General features: G+C 52.1%; 3 protein-coding genes and 5 non-coding genes across 18 annotated transcripts; all 8 read left to right on the forward strand.

Annotated features, from left to right (window-relative positions):
• The first annotated feature begins 1,228 nt into the window (after positions 1-1,228).
• On the forward strand, positions 1,229-8,139 carry FLT3LG (fms related receptor tyrosine kinase 3 ligand). Of its 8 annotated transcripts, none has more exons than XM_069457337.1 (9): positions 1,229-1,295; positions 1,614-1,680; positions 2,073-2,205; positions 2,385-2,438; positions 2,599-2,742; positions 3,168-3,306; positions 5,125-5,306; positions 5,402-5,470; positions 7,916-8,139. In XM_069457337.1, exons 5-8 carry the CDS (start codon positions 2,647-2,649, stop codon positions 5,447-5,449), a joined length of 465 nt encoding a protein of 154 aa, XP_069313438.1. In that variant the 5' UTR covers positions 1,229-1,295; positions 1,614-1,680; positions 2,073-2,205; positions 2,385-2,438; positions 2,599-2,646; the 3' UTR covers positions 5,450-5,470; positions 7,916-8,139. The 8 variants fall into 8 exon arrangements, with proteins under 8 accessions (XP_069313438.1, XP_069313437.1, XP_069313434.1 ...); XM_069457336.1 differs by having other exon boundaries at positions 1,614-1,677; positions 2,092-2,205; XM_069457333.1 differs by having other exon boundaries at positions 1,246-1,680; positions 2,092-2,205; positions 7,916-7,964.
• Positions 8,140-9,447: 1,308 nt separating this feature from the next.
• RPL13A (ribosomal protein L13a) lies at positions 9,448-13,692 on the forward strand. Of its 4 annotated transcripts, none has more exons than XM_069457314.1 (8): positions 9,448-9,512; positions 11,247-11,319; positions 11,744-11,809; positions 12,362-12,463; positions 12,667-12,752; positions 12,930-12,989; positions 13,326-13,448; positions 13,582-13,692. In XM_069457314.1, the coding sequence occupies exons 1-8, from the start codon at positions 9,498-9,500 to the stop codon at positions 13,666-13,668; spliced, it is 612 nt and encodes a 203-aa protein (XP_069313415.1). In that variant the 5' UTR covers positions 9,448-9,497; the 3' UTR covers positions 13,669-13,692. The 4 variants fall into 4 exon arrangements, with proteins under 4 accessions (XP_069313415.1, XP_069313416.1, XP_069313418.1 ...); XM_069457315.1 differs by having other exon boundaries at positions 9,475-9,512; positions 11,247-11,309; XM_069457313.1 differs by lacking the exon at positions 9,448-9,512 and adding an exon at positions 9,887-9,976.
• Positions 11,358-11,441, forward strand: LOC138375182 (small nucleolar RNA Z195/SNORD33/SNORD32 family). Its single transcript, XR_011231437.1, has one exon. It is a non-coding gene; the product is annotated as a small nucleolar RNA Z195/SNORD33/SNORD32 family (small nucleolar RNA).
• LOC138375181 (small nucleolar RNA Z195/SNORD33/SNORD32 family) lies at positions 12,505-12,590 on the forward strand. Its single transcript, XR_011231436.1, has one exon. It is a non-coding gene; the product is annotated as a small nucleolar RNA Z195/SNORD33/SNORD32 family (small nucleolar RNA).
• Positions 12,792-12,862, forward strand: LOC138375183 (small nucleolar RNA SNORD34). The gene has a single exon (XR_011231438.1). It is a non-coding gene; the product is annotated as a small nucleolar RNA SNORD34 (small nucleolar RNA).
• LOC138375185 (small nucleolar RNA SNORD35) lies at positions 13,069-13,153 on the forward strand. The gene has a single exon (XR_011231440.1). It is a non-coding gene; the product is annotated as a small nucleolar RNA SNORD35 (small nucleolar RNA).
• A 6,453-nt stretch (positions 13,693-20,145) lies between the features above and the next one.
• RPS11 (ribosomal protein S11) lies at positions 20,146-23,235 on the forward strand. The gene is made up of 5 exons (XM_069457400.1): positions 20,146-20,215; positions 20,939-21,070; positions 21,267-21,342; positions 21,591-21,720; positions 23,050-23,235. Exons 1-5 carry the CDS (start codon positions 20,201-20,203, stop codon positions 23,171-23,173), a joined length of 477 nt encoding a protein of 158 aa, XP_069313501.1. The 5' UTR covers positions 20,146-20,200; the 3' UTR covers positions 23,174-23,235.
• On the forward strand, positions 21,415-21,502 carry LOC138375184 (small nucleolar RNA SNORD35). Its single transcript, XR_011231439.1, has one exon. It is a non-coding gene; the product is annotated as a small nucleolar RNA SNORD35 (small nucleolar RNA).
• Positions 23,236-26,148: the final 2,913 nt, after the last annotated feature.

A 26,148-nucleotide genomic window follows, 5' to 3' on the forward strand; every position in this document is an offset into this window, starting at 1 on the left:
CCCCTGTCTTCAAAGCCAGCAATGGCGGGTTGAGTCTCTCAACATGGCTTCACTCTGACTCTGTTGACACATCTCTTTCTCTGACTCGAGTTCTCCTGCCTCCCTCTTTCACTTATCAGGACCCTTGTGATGACATCAGGCCACACCCAGTAAGTCCAGGATGATCGCCCCATCTCAAGGTCTTTAGCTTAATCACACCTGCAAAGTCCCTTTCGCCATGTAAGGTCACAGTCACAGGTTCTGCGAATTAGGATGTGGACATCTTTGGGGGCCATAGCAGTCAGAAAACAAGTGAAAACTCAAGAACAGTCTGACCATTCAGTGCGACAAGGAAGCTAAACCTGGCTGGACAGGAAGTGAGGCGAAGTGGGCAGGGAGGACAAATGGTGGTACAGTCAGGACGGGCTAGGCTTTGCTGCGGTGACACCCAGCCCCAAATCTCTGTGGTCTACAACCACAAAGCTAGTCTGCTCACACTACCCGTTCACCCAGGGTTGGCCGGGCCTTCTGCTCCTCAGAGTCGCACTGGGCACTTGGCAGAGGGTGGCCCCTCTTGATGCCTCTGCCATCGACCCAGAGCCACTCCCCAGCCCTGTAGGCTTCCACCCAGAAGTGACACCTGTCACTCTCACCCTCGTGCCATTGGCCAAAGCAAGCCATGTGGCCATGCCTGAGTTCCACAGGACAGGTGTAGACTCCTCCAGCAGATATTTGGGGACAGTCTGCCACGGATGGAATGGGCGAGCGAGACATTCCGAGGATGCCAGCTGTGGAAGGGAACTTATATTTCCTCATTTACCACCTCACCCGCCAGTTTGGAGTTGAAGAAACTGAGGCTTAGAGAGGTCAAGGGGCGGACCAAGCTCCCACAGCGGCAAAGCCAGAGCCAGAGTGCCACTTGCGAGGCCTGATGTGACAAGACATCCCCTGAGTCCTGTGTGCCAGGCCTTGGCAGGCAAAGCTGGACGGCCCGAGGACGGTCAGACCCAGCCACGCAACAAGCTCCCCGCTCCCGCAGCTCCCGGAGCCAGATCGGGCCTCGAGCCCCGCTCTCCGCTCTCCGTGCACCGTGCGTGCAGTCAGGGGGACCGTCCGCCCTCGGCCCTCTCCGGCGCCCAGCTCTGCGAAGGCGCCATCGGCGGCGTGAGCGGCCACCTGTCGCCACCAGGGGGCGCCCTCGGCCCCGGCCCAAATTCCACCCCTGCTCACTCTCTCCCCCAAAAAACTTCCTTTCACTTTCAGTCTCTGGCTGTCACCCGGCTTGGCCCCTTCCACACCCAGCTGGGGCAAGTCTGGTGTGTGAGGAGCACTGGACTCCAGGTCCCCGAGGGGCGGAGCCGGGGTCCCCAGTCCTAGGGCAGAGGCAGCAGGGGATGGGGGGTCGGGTTCCCGAGTCCCTGACCTGGGGAGGGTTCTGGGGACCGGACGTCGGGGTTCTTGAAAGGGGAGATGAGGAGATTTCGCCGTAACTGGGGCTCATGCAGGAAGCCTGGGGGAGTAAGAGGCGGAAACTCGGCCACATCAAGGGGACGGCTGAGGGGCGGGGAGCAGAAGGGGCGGGCGAGGAAGGGGCTGGGGTGTGGGGGTCCGAGACTTCTTCTGTCCCTTCCAAGACCCGGCCACAGGCATGAGGGGCCGCCGGCCGAGATGACAGTGCTGGCACCAGCCTGGAGCCCAGCTGTGCGTATACCTGAGGGACAAAGTGGGGGGAACGGGGAAGCGCAGTGCCAAGATGGGGAGGGGCAGAGATGGACAGAGGAGGGGGAGGTGGGAAGAGGAGGGGGAGGTGGACAGAGAAGGGGAATTTGGCAGTGCCCGGTACAAAAGAAGAGGACAGGACGCAGATGGAGGGAAACAGGCCAGTGAATTCAGAGGACCAAGGGGGGAAGATGGGGAGAGGGTTGGCAGAGCAGGATGAAAAGCGACAGCGCTGGAGCAGAGGCCGAGAGGAACAGGGAGGTGGGCAGAGGTGGGGACAGCACTGAAGGAGGTGGATGAGACCTGGGATGGGAGAAGGAGGGAGGAGGGAGGGGTGGAGGCGGGAGGCCTGGGGGGGCCATGAGAGCCAAGAGAGCCCGCCCCGCCCTGCAGACCCCCCTGCTGCTGCTGCTGCTGCTGCTCAGCCCCGGCCTCCGCGGGACCCAGCACTGCTCCTTCGAACACAGCCCCATCTCCTCCAACTTCGCTGTCACCATCCGCAAGCTGGTAAGCATCCCTGCCTCAGCCCCATCCTGCGGTCCCTCTTTGAGACCAAGGTTCTGTGGCTGGGTCAGAGTTCCCCCTCTCTGGGCCTTGTCCCCCTCTCTGGGTCTCTGTCAGCACGTCTGAGTCTCCTTAGTGTTTCCCCCTGTTTTGGCCAGGCCTGACCCTGTTTTCTCCCCTAGTCTGACTACCTGCTTCTGGATTACCCGGTCACTGTGGCCTCCAACCTGCAGGAAGTGAGTCACGTGGGAGGGGCCCCGGGAAGGAGGTGGGAACCACAGACTCAGGACCCCCCCCCCGCACCCCCCTCCAACTCGGGGACCAGGCTAGTTGGCCACCCTGGGCCCCTTCCTGCCCAGCGCCCCCTCCCAAGCCCCGCGTGGGTTGTCTCCCCAGGAGGAGCTGTGCGGGGCACTCTGGCGCCTGGTCCTGGCGCAGCGCTGGATGGAGCAGCTCAAGACTGTGGCTGGGTCCCAGATGCAAGGCCTGCTGGAGGCTGTCAACACCGAGATAGTCTTTGTCACCTCATGTGCCTTTCAGGTCAGCCCTGAACTTGGGGAACAGGTGAGGGGAGGAAGATGCTTTCCTAGGCATTGGAAGTAAAGCTCTGCTCAGCCTTGCTGGAGATTTCTTTCGAACTTAGCAACACAAGGAAGGTAGAGCTGGCACCCCGATCCTCTGGGGGGTCCTGTCTCCCCTGGGGGTCCTGTCACTGGAGAATAACAACTCTCTAGGCCCCAGGGGATGGTGGAGGGTCTGGGCCCAATTCGGGGGCCCGGATCTCTTGGCCCGCTGAAGGGTGCTGCGGGGGCTCTCCTCCTAGCAACCAGGGGCAGTGGGGGCTGAATTCTGAGACCCAGGCCTCATGGGGCCCAGTTGCTGGGCGTTGCCAGCAGGGAAGAGCCCTTGGCCTGTGGAGATGGGGGGGTTGATGTGGTGGTGACGTCTCCCTCCCCTGCCCCCAGCCCCTCCCCAGCTGTCTTCGCTTCGTCCAGACCAACATCTCCTGCCTCCTGCAGGACACCTCCCAGCAGCTGGTGGCTCTGAAGCCCTGGATCACCCGCCGGAATTTCTCTCCATGTCTGGAGCTCCGTTGTCAGCCCGGTAAAGGATCCCAGCACCCCCCACCACCCCCCATCATCCTCACAGCCCCTCACCCTCTCTGCTCTGTGTGTCCCAGAGCCCCCCCTTCCCCCATTGTCTGCGACAAGGGCAAGTGCATTCCCTTTTCTGGACTCAGTTTACCCATCTTTTAGAAGGGAACAATAATTCCAGTCTGTTTCTCTAAGACAGCCCTGTCCAGCTGAAATACGTGAGCCACATGTTTAAGTGTAAATTTCCTAGTACCTATATTTAAAAATGTAAAAAAAAAAAAAAAAAACCAAAAAAAGCCAAAATAAGTAGATTCATTTTTCCCCAGGATTTTTTTTAAAATTTATTATTATTATTTCAGACAGGGTCTCACTCTGTCGCCCAGGCTGGAGTACATTGGCACCATTATAGCTCACTGCAACCTCAGACTCCTGGGATCAAGCGATCCTCCTACCCCAGTCTCCTGAGTAGGTGGGACAACAGGCGCAAGCCACCACACCCAGCTAATTTTTTAATTTTTTGTAAACACTGGGTCTTGCTATGTTGCCCAGGCTGGTCTAGAACTCCTGGCCTCAAGAGATCCTCCTGCCTCAGCCTCCCAAAGTGCTGGGATTACAGGAGTGAGCCACTGTGCCTGGCCTGGCCAGGATTTTTAATGTTGGTTATTTTTTAGCAAGTTAATTTTTTTTTTAACTTTTTCCTTTGGGAATAATTATAAATTCACAGGAAAGTGCAAAGAAATGAACAGGGCTAGGGTGGGGTCCCTTGCAGCCCTCACCCAGCCTCCCCAGTGTAACATTTTGCTTGTTAACATTAACTATACTACAAAATCAAAACCAGGCATTGCTCCAATCCACAGAGCTTATTCAGATTTTACCAGTTACTTACGCACGTACGGGTGTTCGTTTGTTCTATTTTTCTCTGGATTTCCAAAAGCTTCTATCAATTATATTTAGCCTCACCGGTCATTTGTGTTTAGGTTTATGACCATTCATTCAACCGTTTATTAACCATCTCCTATGTGCCTGGCATTGGAGACACAGCATGGAGCAAGACCAAGATCCCTGCTGCTCGGAGCTGACATGCTAACTGGGGAAACAGAGGATAAATACTTAAACACATAGATAATCCAGAAAGTCAGGTCAGGAGTTTGAGGCTGCGGTGAGCTATGATCATGCTGTTTCACTCTACCCTGGGCAACAGAGCAAGACCCCGTTTATGGCAAAAAAAAGAAAAAGAAAAGAAAGTATCTGAGTATAATGAGCCCTGTGCACTCGAATGAAAACAGGTTGATGGAATCGTCATCTGAAGTGATTGGCTGGAAAGTTACTGAAAGCTGGGAACAAAGGGACAGTCAGTGCAAAGGCCCTGAGGCAGAAACCTGCCTATGTGTTTAAGGGACATTAAGGGGAGTCTCTCTGAACCTATTTCATTCATTCAAATATTTAACGAGCACTAAGTAGTAGGTTCTGGTGATAAATAAGTCAGATAAGATCCCTGCTGCTTACATGGGGCTCACAGACTATTGGGTTAAGAAGACAAACAAATAGATACAGAATCACTAGAAACATATTTGTTTCCTTACAAAATAAAGTACAACCCTGTTATGTGCCAGTACTGTTGTAAGCACTCTCCGTATGTTCCTCATTTAATTTTTGTGACAACCTGATGGGGTTGGTATAATGAGTATGTCGATTTTACAGATGAGGAAACTGAGGCACAGGGTGGCCAGCAGCCTGCCGAGGTCCCACAGCCAGTGCCAGACAGCCTTTCTTTCCTTCGGCAACCCAGCCCTTCTCCTTGGTCACCCAGCCTCCTCTCTCTCCCCAGACCCCTCCACCCTGCCGCCCCCACAGAGTCCTGGCGCCTGGGGGGCCACAGCCCTGCCAGCGCCCCAGCCACCTCTGCTGCTGCTGCTGCTGCTCCTGCCAGCGGCCCTGGTGCTGCCAGCCGCTGCCTGCTGCCTGCGCTGGCGAAGGACGAGGCGGAGGATGCCCTGCCCTGGGGAACAGGTGAGCCAGCAAGATGGGAGGAGCGGGTAGAGAGGGACAGAGGGTAGCCGGAGGCCCTGCCCGCCCACCTATGACTGACCCTGTGGGACCCACAGGTGCTCCCCACCTCCAGTCACCAGGCTGTGCTGCTTGTGGAGCCCTGACCTGCCTGGGGCCTCATCTCGGTGAGTCCCTCACGGTCGTGGGGCCTGGACTGTGGGAGCGTTCTAGGAGCTAGGGAACAGCTGGGAGCAGAGCCGGGCAGCCCAGGTGCAGAGGGAGCCCCCAGGCCACGAAGAGAGAGTGGAGAGTGAGGTGGAGGCTGGGGAGGGCCTGGGGGGAGAGGACCATGGGGTGGGGTGGGGTGGATGGGGCAGGGGGCTGGGGCCCAACAGGCCCAGTGCTGGATTGGACAGTGGGGAACCTGGGGACGGAGTGAGATTAGGGAAGGACATTGAGCTCAGTGGGGACCGGAGGGAGTGAGGGCCCTGGGGAGATATATGGATGCAGGAGCTTGCAAGCCAGCGTGGAGGGGTCTTGGGGCAGGACTGGAACAGCATCCCAGGAAGAGGGAACTGCTTTGGTGAAGCCATCAGGTGTGAGAAAGCCCAGGGTGTTCCAGTCACTTGGGCCAGTGCAGGGCATCGGGGAGCCATGGGAGGCATGGGAGGGAAGAAAGAATCTGGAAACAGGTGTGGGGTAGGAGGGGAGGCCCCAGGGACAAGAAACATTTTACAGTAATTGCTCCAACATATAGTGCCTCGGTGGCACAGGCTTTGCGCTGCGGCTTTCCATAAATTAACTCACTCCATTGAGAAGCTCGTGCCATTATTATCCTTGTTTCACAGAGGCCGAAACAAGGCACAGAGAGGTAAATAATTTGCCAAATATCACACAGCTCTTGAGTGAAAACCAAAATTTGACTCTAGGCTGTCTTGTTCTAGCATCTGTGCCCTTCTCCTTTCTGCCTCAGTTTCCTTATATGTACAAAAGGCTTTAATAGTTCATCTGCAGGTACAAGATAGAAAGAAATAAAAAAGAAAAAAAAAAAGGCTTTAATAATGGCCACCATAGGGTTGTCATGAGGTTAGTGAAGTGACCCATGCAAAGCCTTTAGAGCAACACTGCCCAGTGGAAACAGAATGCAAGCCACACGTGGGATTTTAAATTTCCTAGTAGCCACATTTAAAAAAAAAAAAAGAAAAAGGATCAAGTGTGGTGGGTCACGCCGATAATCCCAGCACTTTGAGAGGCTGAGGCAAGAGGCCTACTTGATCCCAGGAGTTTAAGACCAGTCTGGGCAACATAGTGAGACCTCATCTCTACAAAAACATATAAATAAATTAGCTGAGCATGGTGGTGCACCTGTAGTCTCAGCTACTCGGGAGGCTGAGGCAGGAGGATTGCTGGAGCCCAGGAATTTGAGGTTACAGTGAGCTATGATTGCACCACTGCACTCCAGCCCGATGCAGGTAACTTTATTTATTTATTTGAAACAGAGTCTCACTCTGTTGCCCAGGCTAGAGTGCTGTGGCATCAGCCTAGCTCACAGCTACCTCAAACTCCTGGGCTCAAGTGATCCTCCTGCCTCAGCCTCCCAAGGAGCTGGGACTACAGGCGTGTACTATATGCCCAGCTAATTTTTTTGTATTTTTAATAGAGACAGGGTCTCACTTTTGCTCAGGCTGGTATCGAACTTCTGAGCTCAAGCGATCCTCCCGCCTCGGCCTCCCAGAGTACTAGGATTACAGGCATGAGCCACCGCGCCCGGCCATGATGCAGGTAACTTTAAACAATATATTTTGTTTCACCCAGTATTTCCACAATGTTGTCATTTAAACATGTGATCAATATTTTTAAACGATTAATGAGATATTTTATAATTTTTTATACTAAGTTTTCAGAATACAGTGACATTTTACATTGACAGCACATCACAATTCATACATTTTTATCAGAAACACTTGATCTGTATATAAGTTTCATGAAATTTACAGCTGCAAAAGTATATTCAAGTACTCAAGTTGTTCGAAACATGCATAAGTTTTCTAATAACTAGATTGAGGGCCAGTTTCTAAATCTTATGATTTTTCATTTCAGGACTTGTTTCTGAGCAGTAATTTTTATAATTTTTTTTAAAAGGTGCTACATTGAGTTTTCCTCCCACCCTAGTCCCTATCCAACCTGTTTTCTCACTCTCTCAATAACCACATTATTGCTTTTTTAAATGTAAATTATAGGGCCAGGAGCAGTGGCTCTCGTCTGTAATCCTCAGGAGTTTGAGACCAGCCTGAGCAAGAGCGAGACCCTGTCTCTACACATTTAAAAATAAATAAAGAAAAATAAATTAGGTAAAATTCAGAAATTCAGCTCAGTTGCACTGGCCACATTTGAAGTATTCCATACTCACATGGAGCTGGTGTCTCTCATACTGAAGAACAAAAATAGGGAACATTTCTATCATTGCAGGACTCTCTTGGACAGCAATCTAGTACACAATGAGCAGTAGCTCTGAATGGAGCTGTTTTGGGCATGAGTCTGCCCAGCTCTCAGCTAAGTACTTTCCCTCTCTGTCCGCCAATCCTCAAACAGCCCCGTGAGACAGACGCATCTATCATCCCATTTTACAGAGGAGGACACTGAGGCCCAGAGTGGGGAGTCACCAGCCAGAGGATGCACAGCCGGGACACAGAGGAGGTTGGCTACAGGCTGGTCCCTTCCTCGGCCCCGCTGCTCCTCTTACTCTCTCCCCAGGATGGAGGCAACGCCAGAACCCAGCACCAGCCCCAGTTACTCCCCTCTGTACAAAGCCCTTGTCCCCATGAAACTGTATATAAATCATCCTTTTCTACCAGCTCTGGCCAGGCCTGTCTGTGGATGGAACAGGGTGTGAATGGGGCAATTTTGACTTGAATTTGGGGGTTTCAGTTAAGGAAATACTTCATTCAATACTGTCTTCTGGCTGGGCGCGTGGCTCACGCCTGTAATCCCACCACTTTGGGAGGCAGAGGTGGAAGGATCGCTTGAGCTCAGCAGTTGGAGACCTGTTCAATATAAACTCCAACGTCACCAAAAAAAAAAAAAAAAAAATTGTTTTTACTTTGCCAGGCATGGCAAAGCGCACCTGTAGTCCCAGCTACTCAGGAGGCTGAGGCAGGAGGATGGCTTGAGCCCCGGAGTTAGAGGTTGCAGTGAACCATGACCCAGCCGCTGCACGCTAGCCCAGGCAACAGAGTAAGACCCTGTCTCAAAAAAAAATACTGTCTTCTGAGGTCTAGGGCCGGTGCTGGGCAATGCTAGAACCCAGATCTGAGTCAGAACCAGCCCAGACCTCCCAGGTCTCCTAGATTATGAGGGAGAAGAAAAAGGGACCCAACGAGCCCCAGTATGGGATACCAGGCGCTCTCCCGGAGGTAGCGCACAGGCGGTATGGGAGCAGGGAGGTATCTGACTCAGGCTAGGATATCGGAAGGACTCTTGAGCCAAAGGGCACAGGGATTGTGACAAGCCAGATTTTGGAGGGGGCAGGGAGGCCATCCCAAGCAATGGACACAGCCTAAGCAAAGTCCGAGAGTCCGGAAAATGAGAAGTTCCTCTGGGGAACACAGCAGATTGATGTGCAACCCAGGCACCTGCAGTCATTCCTTCACCCACTCTTAGATCTCACAGGGAAAATTACCTCTACTTATTCTAGAGATGGGGACAATGACGCCCAGACAAGGTCAGGGGTTTGCCGGGGTCACAGTGAGGTCGACCGCACCGGGAAATCCGGACTTCTAAGCCTAAAATTGAGCACTAAAAGGAGGGGCTCGTTGCCCCCTGCGGGCCACCACCTGTCCTGCAGCCTTCAGTCCGTTCAGGGGGTAATGGCGCCTCCCCTCACAAACATGGCGGGAAAAATCGCGTGAACGAGATTAACAGCCCCTCAAAAATATGGCCGCCCAGGCGGGACAGCTCCGCCCAAGCAGCCCCGCCTCCACTCCCCACGTGATCTCTCGCCCCTCCCAGCCATGGCCGCCAGGACCTATCGGAGTGGTGTCCGGATTGGACAGTTAGATGTCCCGCCTTCCAGTGGGGCATCTCTGCGCACGCGCAAAACATTTTGGCCAATGAAGAGAAAGCCGCCCGCGCAGCGTCACTTCTGCCACCCCTGTTTCGAGGGATAAGAAACCCCGCGGCAAGACCTCCTTCTTTCCCAGGCGGCTGCCGAAGATGGCGGAGGGGCAGGTGTGGGCTCCGCGCGGGCCGGGGCGGCATGGGGCCGGGTGGGATCCAAGCCAGAACGGTGTTGGGTACTCTATCTTCTCCAACATGTGTTGTCAAACTTAGGATCGATAATTGAACAAAATCGAAACCTTTTGGGGCAAGGGGAAGCTGTAGGAAATGTTTAGACTGTTTTTAGACCTAAGGTTGACTAAAACGCGGCGTTTTATTCTCAAGGCGAGGGGTAATTATAGGAGCTTCCAACACAGGAATGGGTTTTAGCATAACTAGACCTCGCTTACCTTGATCTCTGGTGGTGGGTGCGGGCGCTGGGGTCGAGTCTTGGTCGAATTGGACCATTGTGTGTCCCCAGCGATGGCGAACTCGTGGAAGTCTGTCTGGGCGGCCTCGGGGCAATGAGAAACTGAGGATTAGCCAAATGGAAAGTGCTTCCGTCCTGTCCAATGCGAGGGCTGCTTCCACCTCACGTGAGACTGTTAATCAGGGTTCTCGGCACCGCTGGTTATTTTAATATGAAATCCCTTTCTGCGGGGGGTCGAGAGAGTGCTAAACTGCGGGCATTCAGGAATGAATAGCTCTTTTCTCACTGTTTCAGGCTTGGTGATTGCCTTGGAAGCGTGTTACTACTGGAAGCAGGGCTGTGATAAATGGTTCCACAATCATGAGACATCCTTTAGCCATACAACCACCTGGGGGACCTTAGGGAACACAGCAAAAGCTCTGAGTTCCTGGCTCCTGGGGTAACTACTTAGATACGAAGGAGAGGCTGGTTCTGGAAAGGGTTTCCTTGTGAATTTCTTTTGTGTGGTTGAGGTGGGAAACTAAGTTCCAAGCCGGGCAGACCTAAGCAAACGGTAGAGTTCATTGAGTATGTGTCGCTGTACCTAGCACAGTTTGGATTGCATTGCATCTTTTGGTGTAGTTCAGTTAACTTAACAGTACTCCTGTGGCAGACCTTGTCTTCATCTTACAGGAAATTGAAACGTGGAAACTTGGAGAATTTTGGCAAAGGTCACATTGTCACAAAGTCAGGCTTTGGGTTTAGTATACTTCAGCATTGCTTTCCAGTACTTACAAAGTATGTACAATAGTTATTAAATGCTTTACTACATTATACTTTGTGACATTGCATTATGACAGCGGGGACTAAAGGAGGGAGTTGAGGGTTGGTGCTTGAGCGTTTTTTACCCGGGGAGGCGGAGTTAGTAGCAGAATCAGCATGGGCTTTTGACTACTGCCTGACCTCATCCTACCTGAAACTTGGTTTTCTTTTTTTAACTCCACTGACAGTGGTTTCGTGGTGAAACTTGGTGTTCTTAGCTGTGAAAATAGCAGAAGAGAATTAGGTTCTGTTAGGAACCTGCAATTGGTATCACAGATTATGGGGTTCTCGTAACTGGGGGATGTGTGGACAGAGTATTGCCAGTCTTGGTTCAAATTCTAGCTTATACTTTATTAAGTGCAAAATATGATCTGGGAATAAAAATTCATACCCTTCAAGGACCTGAGACGAGGGGAGTTCTGGCATCTTACTCCATTCCCTCACCTTTGCCTTCTTGGCCTCGGTTTGCTTTCTGTAAAGTGGGCCTTGGCTCATAGTTCCCAGGTCTGATAGCTGGGTAGGAAGCACCCTGAGGCTAACATGGAAGAGAAACAAGTAGAAAGGAATGGTGGCTTGTGGGGAGAGTCGAAGCAAGGCAATCAGTGCCCTTAAACCCTCTCACCTTGTCTCCCCAGGTCCTGGTGCTCGATGGCCGAGGCCATCTCCTGGGCCGCTTGGCGGCCATCGTGGCCAAACAGGTACTGCTGGGTAAGTCTGCCCACAGTTCCCGTTGTTAGCTCCAGCTGGAGGTCAGTGATGAGCAACAATCACCATCTTTCGTTTGAGTCTCAAGACCATGAGATCAACCCCATGCACCGCTCTGAGACCTACCAGCCACTCCCTTTCCCGTGGTGGAGACTCCTGGCTCAGCTGACTTTTCTGTTAGGCTAGCTTTTAATTTCAACATGAATCCAGCTCCGCCAGGTACTGCTCTGGGACCTGGAGCAAGAGGCTCATCTCAGGGCTTTAGCTCTCTTCTACGTTGTGGTTAGTTGTGTCCCAGGAAAGGGCCCCCATCCCTCCGTGTCCAGACAGTGACTGGACAGGTGAGTTGTGCCGGGTGAAGGTAGAATGTTCAGGTGGCACTGTCTGTATACCCTTGCCCTCCTTGAATGCCTCATTCTCCCTGTAGGCCGGAAGGTGGTGGTTGTGCGCTGCGAGGGCATCAATATTTCTGGCAATTTCTACAGAAACAAGCGTAAGTTGGGGCCTAGGAGGAGGTCTCCTTGTAGGGTACTGAAGCTGGTGGGCTCCAGAAGCAGTTTTGGGGCCGGGCGAGGTGGCTCACGCCTGTAATCCTAGCATGCTGGGAGGCCGAGGTGGGCAGATTGTTTGAGCTCAGGAGTTCAAGACCAGCCTAAGCAACAGCGAGACCCCGTCTCTACTAAAAATAGAAAGAAATTATATGGACAGCTAAAAATATATACGTAGAAAAAATTAGCCAGGCATGGTGGCGCATACCTGTAGTCCCAGCTACTTGGGAGGCTGAGGCAGGAGGATTGCTTAAGCCCAGGAGTTTGAGGTTGCTGTGAGCTAGGCTGATACCAGGGCACTCTAGCCCGGGCAACAGAGGGAGACTGTGTCTCAAAAAAAAAAAAAAAAGGCAGTTTTGGCAGTGGTGGGAGGGGCTAGTTTTGAGTTCCTGAAAAGGCCCTGGGGCTTTGTGGGGGGCGGGATTAGGGTTTGGCTGGGTACTGGTGGGGCCTGGCAGACCAGGCAAGTCTCATGCGCTCCTCTCCTCTCTTCCCAGTGAAGTACCTGGCCTTCCTCCGCAAACGGATGAACACCAACCCTTCCCGTGGCCCCTACCATTTCCGGGCCCCCAGCCGCATTTTCTGGCGGACTGTGCGAGGTAAGCTGGGCCTGAGGGCTGCAGGTGGTGGTGACAGGCGGGTGGCCAGTGATGAGGACTTCTCCCACTCAATGTTCGAGTTTCCCTACCATGAGATAACTCTACATGCACTACCATCTGAGGCCACATCTGCCTGCCCTGGTGGGGGAGGGCAGGTGTCCCCTTGATCCCCACTGAGCAGGTCTGCCATCCCCTTCCTGCAGGCATGCTGCCCCACAAGACTAAGCGAGGCCAGGCTGCCCTGGACCGCCTCAAGGTGTTTGATGGGATCCCACCACCCTATGACAAGGTGAGCTGCGCCCAGGCCCCAACGCAGCATCCACGTAGCCGGCGTCCATGATGTTCTACAATTACCTACATTGTTTGATCCTCATGAAAACAGCACTGGCTGAGACGCCTGCCCAACTAGCTCCTTCCCTGTCTGTCCCTCACTCCAGGTTTCTAAGCCCCTCTCCTTCTCTAACAGAAAAAGCGGATGGTGGTTCCTGCTGCCCTCAAGGTTGTGCGTCTGAAGCCTACTAGAAAGGTGAGTGCCAAGTTGCACTGAGTGGTCTAGCTTAGGGACTTGAGGCCTGTTGGGGGGGGAACCTGAGGTCCCTGATCCTGGCAGATGATGTCTTTCTCACGATGGTCTGCGGATGCCCCTGTTGGCAGTGCCGATATCACCAATGGTTCAGCTGATGCCAGGACGGGTGGGACAATGTGTGCTTTCCTAGCTGGGGCTTGATGGGGACAACTGAATCATGACATTCCCAGAGTCCTCTAGGATTGGTGACAGCCTCCCCACTTGACCCCTGTGGCCCTAGTCCAGGCTCCTGGGACGGAGGCCTACATGTCCTTACAATTTCATTTCCCCCTAAAGTTTGCCTATCTGGGGCGCCTGGCTCACGAGGTTGGCTGGAAGTACCAGGCAGTGACAGCCACCCTGGAGGAGAAGAGGAAGGAGAAGGCCAAGATCCACTACCGGAAGAAAAAGCAGCTCATGGTGAGGGCAGGGACTGGCACCCAGGGGCACTGCACCCCTAGGCGGGCTGCTACCAGAGGCCCAGCAGGATGGGGTGAGATGAGGGTGGTCCCAGGTAGCAGCCACTAACCACCACCTGTCCTTGTCCCCACAGAGGCTACGGAAACAGGCCGAAAAGAACGTGGAGAAGAAAATTGACAAATACACAGAGGTCCTCAAGACCCATGGACTCCTAGTCTGAGCCCAATAAAGACTTTATTCCTCATGCTTGGCTGGCCTGCCCTTCCTCCATCGCCACCCTGGGATGTAGGGGACCCAGGGGCAGCAGTCCAGGTGCCACAGGCAACCTGGGGCGTAGAAAGCTGGGGACAAGGAAGGGGCCTCAGCCACTGCACACCTATAAGGTTAAATCACTCTAGAACTTGTGCAGACATAATTTACCAACCTACTTGTTCATGAGACTTTAAAAAAAAAAAATCGATAAAACTACCGTTTACTTACGTTTCAATAATTAGACGGGAGCCCTGCCTTTTGAATGGGGCACCTGGTTTAACTTCCAACCTGGTCATATACTATATACTCTGCAGCTGGTAGAATGTGAGAAGACGCTTAAGGGGACAGTGTGAGCTTGGTGTTGCACAAAGTACTTACAGATGTGGACTAGGAAAATAAGATGTGCAACCAGGGGGTTATAGGCATCACCCTGCTCCTTTCCCTATATTTTGTGATCCAGAAACAAATAAATTGCTTTCAACGAAATGTGGCTGCTTTGCTTTACGGTATGTGTCTGCTGTGGAGGCAGGCGCCGAGTGGGGGGGGAGGTAAGGGGCTTGAAGAGGAAGGAACTCCGGGATGGTAAAAATTTCTAAGAGGCACTAGAATGAGAAATTTTAAAGTTAGGCCTCATTTGTATGCTAAAATGACCTGTTAGGTCTGCCAGCGTGAATCCACTGCAAAAGGCATAAGTCAGTTTTAATAGGTAACAATCTTCACGGTCAAGTCAGCTTGCTTGGACAGCCCCAACCCCTGTTTTGCTAACGAGGTTTGGGGGTCCATAGGTGTGGAACCCAGAATTCTGCACTAAATATGCTGGCCTTAATAGAGAAGCAAACCTGTATTCCAGAAGTTAGTGCTGCTCTTGGTATTGGTGGACGGTATTTAGGAGTAAGAGTTCTATACTTAAATGCCTCACCTTAACCACACAGACAGCTGACAGTACTGTCCTAGGCATGCTGTTCACAGGGCAAATTATAACTTGGCACCATGCTATTCTATAATGGGCCTAGCAACCTGTCCAAAAAAGTCCTTGAAGAGAGACCATGGGATGGATTTTCCCTGAGAATCAGTCAACAAATGCAGGGTGCCCCTCCTTGAGCCAGAGAGCCCCACTTGGGGCTTGCATTCAGGAGGGAACTACCTCCAGAAATAACCAGATTTAGAGCATAATTTTTTTTTTTTTAAGAGATAAGGTCTTGCTCTGTCTCCTAGGCTGGAGTACAGTCCTATGATAGCTCACTGCAACTTCCAGTTCTGGGCTGAAGCAATCCTGCCTTACCCTCCTGAGTAGCTGGGAGTACAGGTCTAGCCTGTGCCACCACACCCAGTTAGGGTTTTTTCTTTTTTTGAGTCAGAGTCTCGCTCTGTTGCCCAGGCTAGAGTGCCATGGCGTCAGCCTAGTTCACAGCAACCTCAAACTCCTGGGCTCAAGCAATCCTCCTGCCTCAGCTTCCCGAGTAGCTGGGACTACAGGCATGGGCCACCATGCCCGGCTAATTTTTCTATATATATTTTTTAGCTGTCCATATAATTTCTTTCTATTTTTAGTAGCGGTGGGGGGGTCTCACTCTTGCTCAGGCTGGTCTCGAACTCCTGAGGCTCAAACAATCCGCTGGCCTCGGCCTCCCAGAGTGCTAGGATTACAGGCACGAGCCACCACGCCCGGCCCTTTTTTTAGGGATGAGGTCTTGCTCAGGATGGTCTTGAACTAGTAGCCTCAAAGAATCCTACCTCCTGGGCCTCCCAAAGTGCTGACTTTACAGGCATGAGCCACCACGCCCAGCCTGGAGGATAAGTCTTAAATTTAACAAAACTCCATGTTAAACATTAGAATATAATCCCACCCAAAGCATGATCTACTAAAAAATGATAAATTGGATTTTATAAAAATTTAAAACTTTGCACTTCAAAAAATAACATTAAGAAATGGCCAGGCACGGTGGCTCACGCCTGTAATCCTAGCACTCTGGGAGGCCAAGGGGGGAGGATCTCGCAAGGTCACGAGTTCAAGACCAACCTGAGCAAGAGCGAGACCCTGTCTCTACTAAAAATAGAAAGAGGCCGGGCGTGGTGGCTCACGCCTGTAATCCTAGCACACTGGGAGGCCGAGGCGGGTGGATAGCTCAAGGTCAGGAGTTCGAGACCAGCCTGAGTAAAAGTGAGACCCCGTCTCTACTAAAATTAGAAAGAAATTATATGGACAACTAAAATATATATAGAAAAAATTAGCCGGGCATGGTGGCACATGCCTGTAGTCCCAGCTACTCGGTAGGCTGAGGCAGTAGGATTGCTTAAGCCCAGGAGTTTGAGGTTGCTGTGAGCTAGGCTGATGCCACGGCACTCACTCTAGCCAGGGCAACAAAGCTAGACTCTGTCTCAAAAAGAAAAGAAAAAAAAAAATAGAAAGAAATTATCGGGACAACTAAAAATATATATATAGAAAAAATTAGCCAGGCATGGTGGCACATGCCTGTAGTCCCAGCTACTCGGGAGGCTGAGGCAGAAGGATCACTTGAGCCCAGGAGTCTGAGGTTGCTGTGAGCTAGGCTGACGCCACAGCACCCCAACCCCGGGCAACAGAGTGAGACTGTCTCAAAATAAATAAATAAATAAATAACATTAAGAAAACCAAACGACAAGCCACAAACTGGAAAAGTATTTACAAGTCCTAACTCTGAAGGACTTGTATCTTGATATAAAGAACTCTTATAAACAACAAGGAAACAACCAAAGTATTAATAAAAGGTGGGTCACATTTTTAGTAGACATTTCACCAAAGGATATGTAGGAATGGCCAATAATCATGGGAGGAGATGCTTGCCATTATCAGGAGAGAATGCAAATGCGATTGCTGGGCGCACCCTTAATCGTTTCCCTTAGGACAAACAGGGAATCAGAAGTGTTAGACCTACAGAAGGGACATTTCCAAAGCTCCAGTTCCCTCTTACCCCACCGCCCTCACCACAACTCTGCCCAGTTTCCTCCCAACAGCACATGGGGTGCCAGAGCCACCTCAGTCTCACCCTACAGGCAAGAGTGACTTTTGAGATCACCACTATGGGAGGAGCACAAAGGAGAATCTTGTTTTAAAAGCATTTTGGTGCTCACTGGGGTGGATCTTCAGGTCGACATTTCTGTCTCGAAATGCTGGTAAATTATGTCTCTGAAATTTGGGAAAGGCAGAGAAATATCCCCTCAAGTGGTAATAACTATTACAAGTTTGCTTAAATGTATTATTGGACAGCCACGGTTTTTCACACCGCAGGTTGAAAAATCAACGCAGTGAGTTACAACCAGCATTAAAATAAATGAAATTGGATGGAAATAGAAACAAAATCAGTCTGGGCTTGGTGGCTCACGTCTGTAATCCTAGCACTTTGGGAGGCCCAGGCAGGAGGATCTCTTGAACTCAGGAGTTCCAGATCAACCTGAGCCCTAAGCAAGAGTGAGACCCTGTCTCTACTAAAAGTAGGAAAAATAAGCCAGTTGTGGTGGTGTGCACTTGCAGTGTCAGCTACTCGGGAGGCTGAGGCAGGAGGATCCCTTGAGACCAGGAGTTTGAGGCTGCTGTGAGCTAGACTGGTGCCAGGGCACTCTAGCCCGGGCAACAGAGTGAGACTCTTGTCTCAAGAAAAAAATAAAAAAAACAAAAACAGGCCAGGTGCCATGGCTCATGCCTGTAATCCTAGCACTCTGGGAGGCCGAGGCGGGAGGATCGCTCGAGGCCAGGAGTTCGCGACCAGCCTGAGCAAGAGCAAGACCCCGTCTCTACTAAAAATGGAAAGAAACCAGCTGGACAACTAAAAATATATAGAAAAAATTAGCCGGGCATGGTGGCGCATGCCTGTAGTCCCAGCTACTCGGGAGGCTGAGGCAGGAGGATCCCTTGAGCCCAGGAGTTTAAGGCTGCTGTGAGCTAGACTGGTGCCAGGGCACTCTAGCCCAGGCAACAGAGTGAGACTCTGTCTCAAAAAACAAACAAAAAAAAAAAACACAAAGTGAGTGTGTTGCAGGAAGGAAAAAATTAAAAGTCAGCCAGTCAGCCGGAGGGAGGAAGAGAGGAAGGCAAAGAGAGACAGAGGTGATTGGTCACAATGTAGAACGTATTTCCTACTGTAGGTTGTGGTCAAAAACATTAAAGGCTATGGACCTAAACATTTCAAACTTGCCCCCAGCCCTTCAGAGTGAAGCACTATTTCTTTGCTTTTCTCTTATTAAAATCACACAGCTGGCCGGGCGCGGTGGCTCACGCCTGTAATCCTAGCACTCTGGGAGGCCGAGGCGGGTGGATCGCTCGAGGTCAGGAGTTCGGGACCAGCCTGAGCAAGAGTGAGACCCCGTCTCTACTAAAAAAAATAGAAAAAAATTATATGGACAACTAAAATATATATATACAAAAAATTAGCCGGGCATGGTGGCACATGTCTGTAGTCCCAGCCACTCGGGAGGCTGAGGCAGTAGGATCGCTTAAGCCCAGGAGTTTGAGGTTGCTGTGAGCTAAGCTGACGCCACGGCACTCACTCTAGCCCGGGCAACAGAGTGAGACTCTGTCTCAAAAAAAAAAAAAAGAAAGAAAAAAAAAAAAATCACACAGCTACTCTGAGCAATTTGCAAAATATTGAGCATTTTAAAAACCAGAGAGGAAATCACACCTATTACTACCACCTGGCCATGGCGGTTACCTGGGCAGTGTCGCACATTTCCTTCCCAGGTTAAGTAACCTTTGTGCATGGTTTAGCAGACTTTGTAGATAGAACTATGGGTCCTACTTTTTTTTTTCTTTTTACTAAAATAAAAGTCATTTTAAAAACTCCAGAAGTTGCTTTATTCTTCAAAAAACAAATTATAAAGCTACTAAAGAGTCACTGGGGGCCGGGCACGGTGGCTCATGCCTGTAATCCTAGCACCCCGGGAGGCCGAGGCGGGCGGATTGTTTGAGCCCAGGAGTTTGAAGCTGCAGTGAGCTATGATGATGCCACTGCACTCTAGCCCAGGCTACAGAGCTAGATCCTGTCTTAAAAAAAACCAACAGGCCGGGCATGGTGGCTCACATCTGTAATCCTAGCACTCCGGGAGGCCGAGGCAGGTGGATCCTTTGAACTTAGGAGTTCAAGAACAGCCTGAGCAAGAGAGAGACCCCCGTCTCTCCTAAAAATAGAATGAAATTAGCTGGACAACTAAAAATATATAGAAAAAAGACTTAGCCGGTCATGGTGGCACATGCGTGTAGTCCCAGCTACTTGGGAGGCTGAGGCAGGAGGATTGTTGAGCCCAGGAATTTGAGGTTGCAGTGAGCTATGATGACGCCACTGCACTGTATCCCAAGCAACAGAGGGAGACCCTCTCTAAATACATCATTCTTGAAAGAATATATAAAATAACAAATTATTAAGTTATACACTTGCGCTATTCAACACAGTGCCACATGTGGCTATTTCTAATAAAATTAAAGTTGAAAATTCAGGGCCTCAATTACAAAAGCCACATTCCAAGTGCCAGTTGCTACCCCGTCAGACAGCGCAGATGTAGAACATTTCCATCGTCGCAAAAAGTTCCACCAGACAACCCTGTTTTTTTTTTTAATTTTTGTTTATTTCTAAAAATATATATGTATTTTTGAGACAGAGTCGCACTCTTGCCCGGGCTAGAGTGCCGTGGCGTCAGCTTGGCTCACAGCAACCTCAAACTCCCGGGCTCAAGCGATCCTCCTGCCTCAGCCTCCCTAGTAGCTGTGACTACACGCATGCGCCACCATGCCCGGCTAAGTTTTTTTTCTATATATTTTTAGTTGTCCAGCTAATTTCTTTCTATTTTTTGGGGGGGGGGGTGTCTCGCTCTTGCTCAGGCTGGTCTCGAACTCCTGACCTCGAGCAATCCTCCCGCCTCGGCCTCCCAGAATGCTAGGATTACAGGCGTGAGCCGCGCCCGGCCCAGACAGCCCTGTTATAGATAGAAAAACAGAAAAATGAAACGGCAAATAAGAGAAGAGTAACTTTCCTTAAACTTCTGAAAACTCGCGGGCAGCACCCACCCCTCACAAAGATGGCGGCGGCGCTGCACATGCTCCAGGGACCCTCCGGTCGCCCGCCCTACAGAAAGATAGCCGCCGCCGCATCCGGTGTCAAGGCTGAAGGAACGCAGCCACGCGGTCCCGAAATCCCACGTAAATCCACGCCCCGCAGAAACGTGAGAGCGACCCACCGACTCTCGCGATAATACAGGCGGTCGCAAGGCTGGCCGCGCCTTCCCGGCGTAATCTCGGCCGGTGAAATGTGGTCTAAGACTCTCGCGAGACAATGTCCGCCGCTGAGCGCTCGTCGGTCCCTCACCGACAGGGCCGCGTCCGTTAGGGCCGCCTGTCAATCAGAGCCGCATTCGAGGCCCCGCCCAAGGCCGCGCTACCCCGCCCCTTCCGTCACTTCCTCTCCAGCCCCTGCGCAGTCGATAAGGAAACCCGGACGCCGCCTCCGCTCTCTTTTCTCCAGGCGGCCGGAAAGATGGCGGACATTCAGGTGCGGGCTCGGGGGTGGTACTGAGGCTTCAGTGGCCACCCCGGGCTTCCGGGGCGTCTTCGGGGGAGTAGGACCCCGCGCCCCAGTCTGGGGGCTAATCCAGGGCCCCCGATTTCCTAGGGACTAACTGGGGCGGAGGGCTCGTGCTTTTGCGTTAATCTAGATTAGCGCTTCCTAAATCCTGGGAGCTCCGCACGTTAATGGAGGCTCAAGCGTTTAGGAGTTATCTTCTTAAGATCCAAGATTTAAGAGGCGATTTTTGTTTTTGGTGGTCTCAGGGCTTAAGGGTTAATCCTGTGGGAACGTGAGTTGTAAGGGCGAAGCTAGGGAGCCTGTTGTTTCGGTATTGAATTCTGAGTCCTCATGTATTAGACAAGGAGTGAATTCTGAGTGAGTGACCTTGTGTCTTGGAGAGTAGTCCTTGCTGCGGGGTGTGCAGGGTGTTAGAGGAGTGACTGTGGTTTAAAGCATGAATTTTTCCGGCGGTGCGAGGTGTTCTAGAGCATACAAACTGTAATAACTCCCGGTTTAGAGCAAAGTCTTTGAAGTTATAGGTAAATTCGGGGTGGTGTCGTCTTAGAGGGTCGTTCTGGGGCACTGGTCCTTGGAGGCCAGCGTTTTGGAAGTAAATGGTGTGCAGTATGCGATCATGGAGGATCGGGAAGATTTCCAGGCCACGTTGCTGCCTTCTTCAATTTACCAGGTCCCTCTTCATCCCTGTAGACAGAGCGTGCCTACCAAAAGCAGCCGACCATCTTTCAAAACAAGAAGAGGGTCCTGCTAGGAGAAACTGGCAAGGAGAAGCTCCCTCGGTACTACAAGAACATCGGTCTGGGCTTCAAGACTCCCAAAGAGGTGCTGGGACACTCAGAAGAAAGAATGGGACCACTGTGTCCCTGCACATGTGCCCAAGCAGTTTCCTTACCCACATCTGAGTGGCTGGCCTGGGGACTGCTGGGAATTGTAGTTTGTTTCCCTGAGGCCACACCCCCAGTTCTTTTCGGGCACCGGCCTGCCCCAGGGCTCACCCTTCTTTTGCTTCTCTCTTCAGGCCATTGAGGGCACCTACATTGACAAGAAATGCCCCTTCACTGGTAATGTCTCCATCCGAGGGCGGATCCTGTCTGGTGAGTGAGGAGTTCTGGGGTCCTGGGTGAGGGAAGGGGTGGGGAATGCAAACTCCTGGGTCTGGGGACACTGGCAGATGATGTCTGTTTTCACGATGGTCTTCAGATGCCCACCGCGGGCACTGCTGAGGAAGCCACTTGGTAAAACTGATGCCGGAAACTGGGTTTCTTGGATTCTCAACATGCCCAGGGTTACCCTGGCTCCCTTTCTCATGGGGCCTGACCCATGATCTGTCCCTTCTCCCCAGGTGTGGTGACCAAGATGAAGATGCAGAGGACCATTGTCATCCGCCGAGACTATCTCCACTACATCCGCAAGTACAATCGCTTTGAGAAGCGCCACAAGAACATGTCTGTGCACCTGTCCCCCTGCTTCAGGTGAGCACAGTGGCCCCCTCAGGTAGCCCAGGCCACCCTCCCAGACTTCCTTTTCCAGATCTGGGCCAACTTGAGGCCAGCTGAAGGAGTAACCGGGTTGGCATTTCTGGCAAGCCCCGGAATCCCAGGGTTTTTATATATCACGTGTTCTTCAGAGTCAACATTCTGTAGTTGAGTATCTCTTATCTGAAAGGCTCGGGAACAGTGTTTCTGTTTTCTTTAGGATTTTGGAATGTTTGCATATACATAATGAGATATCTTGGGGATAGAACCTCAGTCTAAATATGAAATTTATTTATGTTTCATATACATCTTATATACATAGGCTGAAGGTAATTTCATGCAATGTGGTTTTTTTTCTTTTAAAGTTTTCAGTAGATTTAGAGATACAAATGGTTTTTGGTTACGTTGGAGAATTGTATAATGGTGATATCTAGGTTTTCAATGTACCTATCACTTGAATAGTGCGTATTGCACCTGATGGGAAGTTTTTCTTTGCGCACTCCATCCTACCTTCCCCTCTTCTGAGCCTGCAATGTCCATTATACTACTTTATGTCCCTTAAACGATGTTTTTAATAATTTTGTGCATGAAACAGAGTTAGTGTATGTTGGACCTGTCAGAAAGCAAAGCTGTCATTTCACCACTCAAAAAGTTTCAGAATCGGGATTTTCAGACTAGGGATGCTCAATAGGAGGCAGAAGTCTTGGGACCAAAAGATTTGAATATCTTAAACTAGATGGGAACCTCAGCAATGATGAAACTATATGCCTGTTTGTTCAACATGTGTTGTATTGTTCAATGCTAGGCCTGGTGTTAGACACTGGGGGTTCAGTGGTGAGCAGGGGGCAAAGCGCTGCTCCCCGAGAGCAGGGGACACCTAGCAGGGAGGGTGCCAGACAGTGGGCCAAGGAGAAACATGCCTGGTGATGGGACAGCTGATAGGCCTCGTGGGGGACTCGGGATCAACGTAGGGAGGTATATGGGCAGAGAAGTGGGGTGGCCTGCACGGACTCTGATAGGGGACCTGACCTGCAGGGTGCCAGTACCCTGGCTGCTGGGGCAGGTAGACTGTGGACGGGGCGGGGGGCGGATTGAAGAGGCTGGGGACCATCCTTGGGAGCCTCCAGCCTGTTCTGTGTCTACAGCCTTGAGCTCAGTGCCTTGCACATAGTTTGTGCTCAATGAATGACAACTAGGGGGTTGGACTGGCAACTGGAACCTGGTTGGAGTTTGGAGCCAAAGCGGGGAGCCCTCAGTCTGGTGAAGGGAGGGAGGGTCTGCTAGGGTGGCCCCTCCTGAGGACACAGCCCCTACCTGTCTCCACAGGGACGTCCAGATTGGCGACATTGTCACAGTGGGCGAGTGCCGGCCCCTGAGCAAGACGGTGCGCTTCAACGTGCTCAAGGTCACCAAGGCTGCCGGCACCAAGAAGCAGTTCCAGAAGTTCTGAGACTGGGTGTCTGCCCACTCCCCCCAAAAGAAATAAAGTTATTTTCTCATTCATAGGCCAGACATGGAATCTCTGAACCTCTACCAGAGGGAGCAGTTGTCCCTGGGCATTGAGCAGGGCTGAGTGGAAGATGAGGCTCATTCTCTGGGGGAGCAGGGATGGGAATGGGGCCCAGTTCCTGCCTTCGCTCTGCCCTCATCTCTGGGTGAGGACAATGCAACCTGAATTAAGATGGTGCCCCTCTCTCTGGTTCTCCTTTTTTGGTCCATGTCACCTTTTCTTGCTGTCTGAATAAGGCCAACTACCTGGTGTTGCGCTGTTGTCCCTCCACCCCCCAAATCTCTGGGGAGGAAGTGAGTGAGGGCGGAAGCCCCTGGGTCCCAGGCTCTGGTCTAGACCCTTCCTGGCCTCCTTGGGTGGCAAGGGAGGAAGCAGCAGCGACCTGGGTTGTGAGCCGTGGGCCATACCTAGCTCACTGCAGTCAGGTGGGCTTGCTGCGTTCTCAGCATCTTGACTTCATCCTGGGCCCAAGGAATGGGGCCAGGAAGCCAAGCAGGGTCCCTGTGGACCTCACCACCCCACTCTAGGTGGACACCATTCCCATTTGCTGATGAGGAAACACTTGGGACAGGGCAAGTCCTCCTCCCAGAGTAGCCGAATTCCAGGTCTCAGATTCTGGAAACTCACTGGACACTCGTCTAAGAAATCTCAGTAAGGAAATTGGTATTGCAGGCAGGTGGCATAGTGAGGCCAAGCAGTAGCCAGCCTGGAAGCCACCTCTGCGATTCCTGGGCTGTGCTGCTCAGGAATGGTGCAGGATGTCCCCAGGGTTGGGGCTGGAAAGGTGGGGGCCTTGAGAAGAGTGGGACAGTGGCAGACTGGCAGGGGGCCCTTGAGTGTCACCTGCAGTTAAGGCAGAGTCTGGGCACAGGGAGAGGCAGGCACCATAGAAACAGGTGAGCCTTGAGCATCACACCCAGGTGGGCTGAGGACGACAAGTGGAGGACAGGGCCAGGAGTAGGATGGGCAGGAGCACAACAGAGGCAGACTCTAGGAACTTCAGGGAGAAGGGGGCCGCAAGGATTTGGGGTACCCAAAGGGGAGAGACCTGCGTCTGAGCCCAGCAGAGGTGGAGATGCAGAGATAGAAGAGAGATGCTGGAGTCCCACTGACCTCGCCCCTTGGACCTGCGGTGCTGGGGTCCCCAGGTCCCTGCCCCCCACGCCCGTACCAGGGTCTGAGGGCAGCACTGGTACAAGGGTTGGGAGACAGGGCCATGAGGAGAGGAGCCGCTGCTGCCTCCAGGGACGCTTCCTCCCAGTAGGCCCAGCCTCTGCCTTTTACCCAGGGGAGGGCGGGGGTTCCTGCCAGAGGAAGTGGGGTGCATCAAAGAGGACAGGAAGGGGCAGGGACAGGTCAGAAGGGGCCACCGCCCAGAGTTTCTGAGCCTGCAAGCCCGCCCCACCCTGTGCTGGGGGCTTAGAGACACAGAGGGCGGAGGGGGACAGAGACCCCAGAGGGAGGGGGTGGAGACTCAGAGAAGGATCTGGGCCACCCTCTGGCCACAGGTGTTTCCGTTGGGGTGGGGCCCGCTGTGTTTACCACAACACAACAGCCCAGCTCCCCTGTTTCCTCCCCAGCGGTTGTTGGGGCGTCTCCATGGTGCTGGGGTGTGTGTTGGGGAAGGACCTCTGCCGGGCCTAGTGGGTTGCAAAGACCAGGGAGAAAGACCCCCCTGGGACCCTTGGGCAGTTCTTTCACCTGAAGAGTGGGGTGGCAGCTCTTAGACAGTTGTGTGACGACAACTGCAGGAAATATAGTCCCTAGGTCTGAATCACAGGCTCACACTTCCCCTCTGCTCCTCCCACCCGCTCTCCCCCTGCTCAAGCCCTTCAATCCCCAGCGCCCACCAGCCCTGCTGCTCTGCCGAGCCTCTGCACAGACTGTTCCCTCTGCTTGGAAACTCCAACCCCAGCTTTCCAAACAGCTCCCTCCCTCACTGTCTTGTCTTTAATCTGCACCAACCTATTTCCACTTGGCAAAACCTGCAACCCTCCAGGTCACCTTTCCCTGCGTTATGGACCTACAAGTCAGGTAAAACCTCCTCCTCGTCTCTTTACTGGGCAAATAGTGTGCAGTACTGCTTATTTTCCCGTTTGCAGGTGGGCTGTCTCCTACCTCCCCCACCGGAATGTGAGCTCCGGGAGGGCAGGGATCTCTTCACCCCCAGCGCTGGAACATACAAATGCTCCAGAAATGGAGCATGTTGAGTGAATGAATGAATTAATCTTTTGTTGTTGTTGTTGTTGTTGTTGTTTTGTTTTGTTTTGTTTTTTTGAGACAGCCTCATTCTGTTGCCCAGGCTAGAGTGCCGTGGCGTCAGCCTAGCTCACAGCAACCTCAAACTCCTGGGCTCAAGCGATCCTCCTGCCTCAGCCTCCTGAGTAGCTGGGACTACAGGCGTGCGCCACCATGACCGGCTAATTTTTTCTATACATATTTTTAGTTGTCCATATACTTTCTTTCTATTTTTAGTAGAGACGGGGTCTTGCTCTTGCTCAGGCTGGTCTGGAACTCCTAAGCTCAAAGGATCCACCTGCCTCGGTCTCCCAGAGTGCTAGGATTACAGGTGTGAGCCACCACACCCGGCCTGTTGTTTTTTTTTTTAAGACAGGATCTAGCTCTGTCGCCTGCGCTAGAGTGCAGTGGCATCGTCATAGCTCACTGCAGCCTCAAACTCCTGCGCTCAAGCCATCCTCCTGCCTCAGCCTCCTGAGTAGCTGGTACTACGGGCTCGAGCCACCTCGCTGAGCTAATTTTTGTATTTTTTGTAGAGACAGGGTCTCACTATTGCCAAGGCTGATCTCAAACTCCTGGCCTAAAAAAGTGCCAGGATTACAGGCGTGGGCCAGCGCACAGGCCTGAATGAATTAACTTAATGTGAAACTCCTACATTCTCAGCGGGCGGACTTGAC

This window comes from Eulemur rufifrons, chromosome 24, assembly GCF_041146395.1.
Source record: "Eulemur rufifrons isolate Redbay chromosome 24, OSU_ERuf_1, whole genome shotgun sequence".
Classification (NCBI taxonomy): domain Eukaryota; kingdom Metazoa; phylum Chordata; class Mammalia; order Primates; family Lemuridae; genus Eulemur; species Eulemur rufifrons.

Excerpts from the sequence above, each read along its gene's own strand:
- RPL13A (XM_069457313.1), top strand. The coding sequence starts at position 9,953 with ATGCGAGGGCTGCTTCCACCTCAC. Across the intron at positions 12,753-12,929 it reads TCCCACCACCCTATGACAAG|AAAAAGCGGATGGTGGTTCC; the intron begins GTGAGCTGCGCC and ends CTTCTCTAACAG. Across the intron at positions 12,990-13,325 it reads GTCTGAAGCCTACTAGAAAG|TTTGCCTATCTGGGGCGCCT; the intron begins GTGAGTGCCAAG and ends TTCCCCCTAAAG.
- FLT3LG (XM_069457330.1), top strand. The coding sequence starts at position 1,450 with ATGAGGAGATTTCGCCGTAACTGGGGCTCATGCAGGAAGCCTGGGGGA. Across the intron at positions 2,439-2,598 it reads TGGCCTCCAACCTGCAGGAA|GAGGAGCTGTGCGGGGCACT; the intron begins GTGAGTCACGTG and ends TTGTCTCCCCAG. Across the intron at positions 3,307-5,124 it reads GGAGCTCCGTTGTCAGCCCG|ACCCCTCCACCCTGCCGCCC; the intron begins GTAAAGGATCCC and ends CTCTCTCCCCAG.
- RPS11 (XM_069457400.1), top strand. Across the intron at positions 21,071-21,266 it reads GCTTCAAGACTCCCAAAGAG|GCCATTGAGGGCACCTACAT; the intron begins GTGCTGGGACAC and ends TTCTCTCTTCAG. Across the intron at positions 21,721-23,049 it reads CACCTGTCCCCCTGCTTCAG|GGACGTCCAGATTGGCGACA; the intron begins GTGAGCACAGTG and ends CTGTCTCCACAG.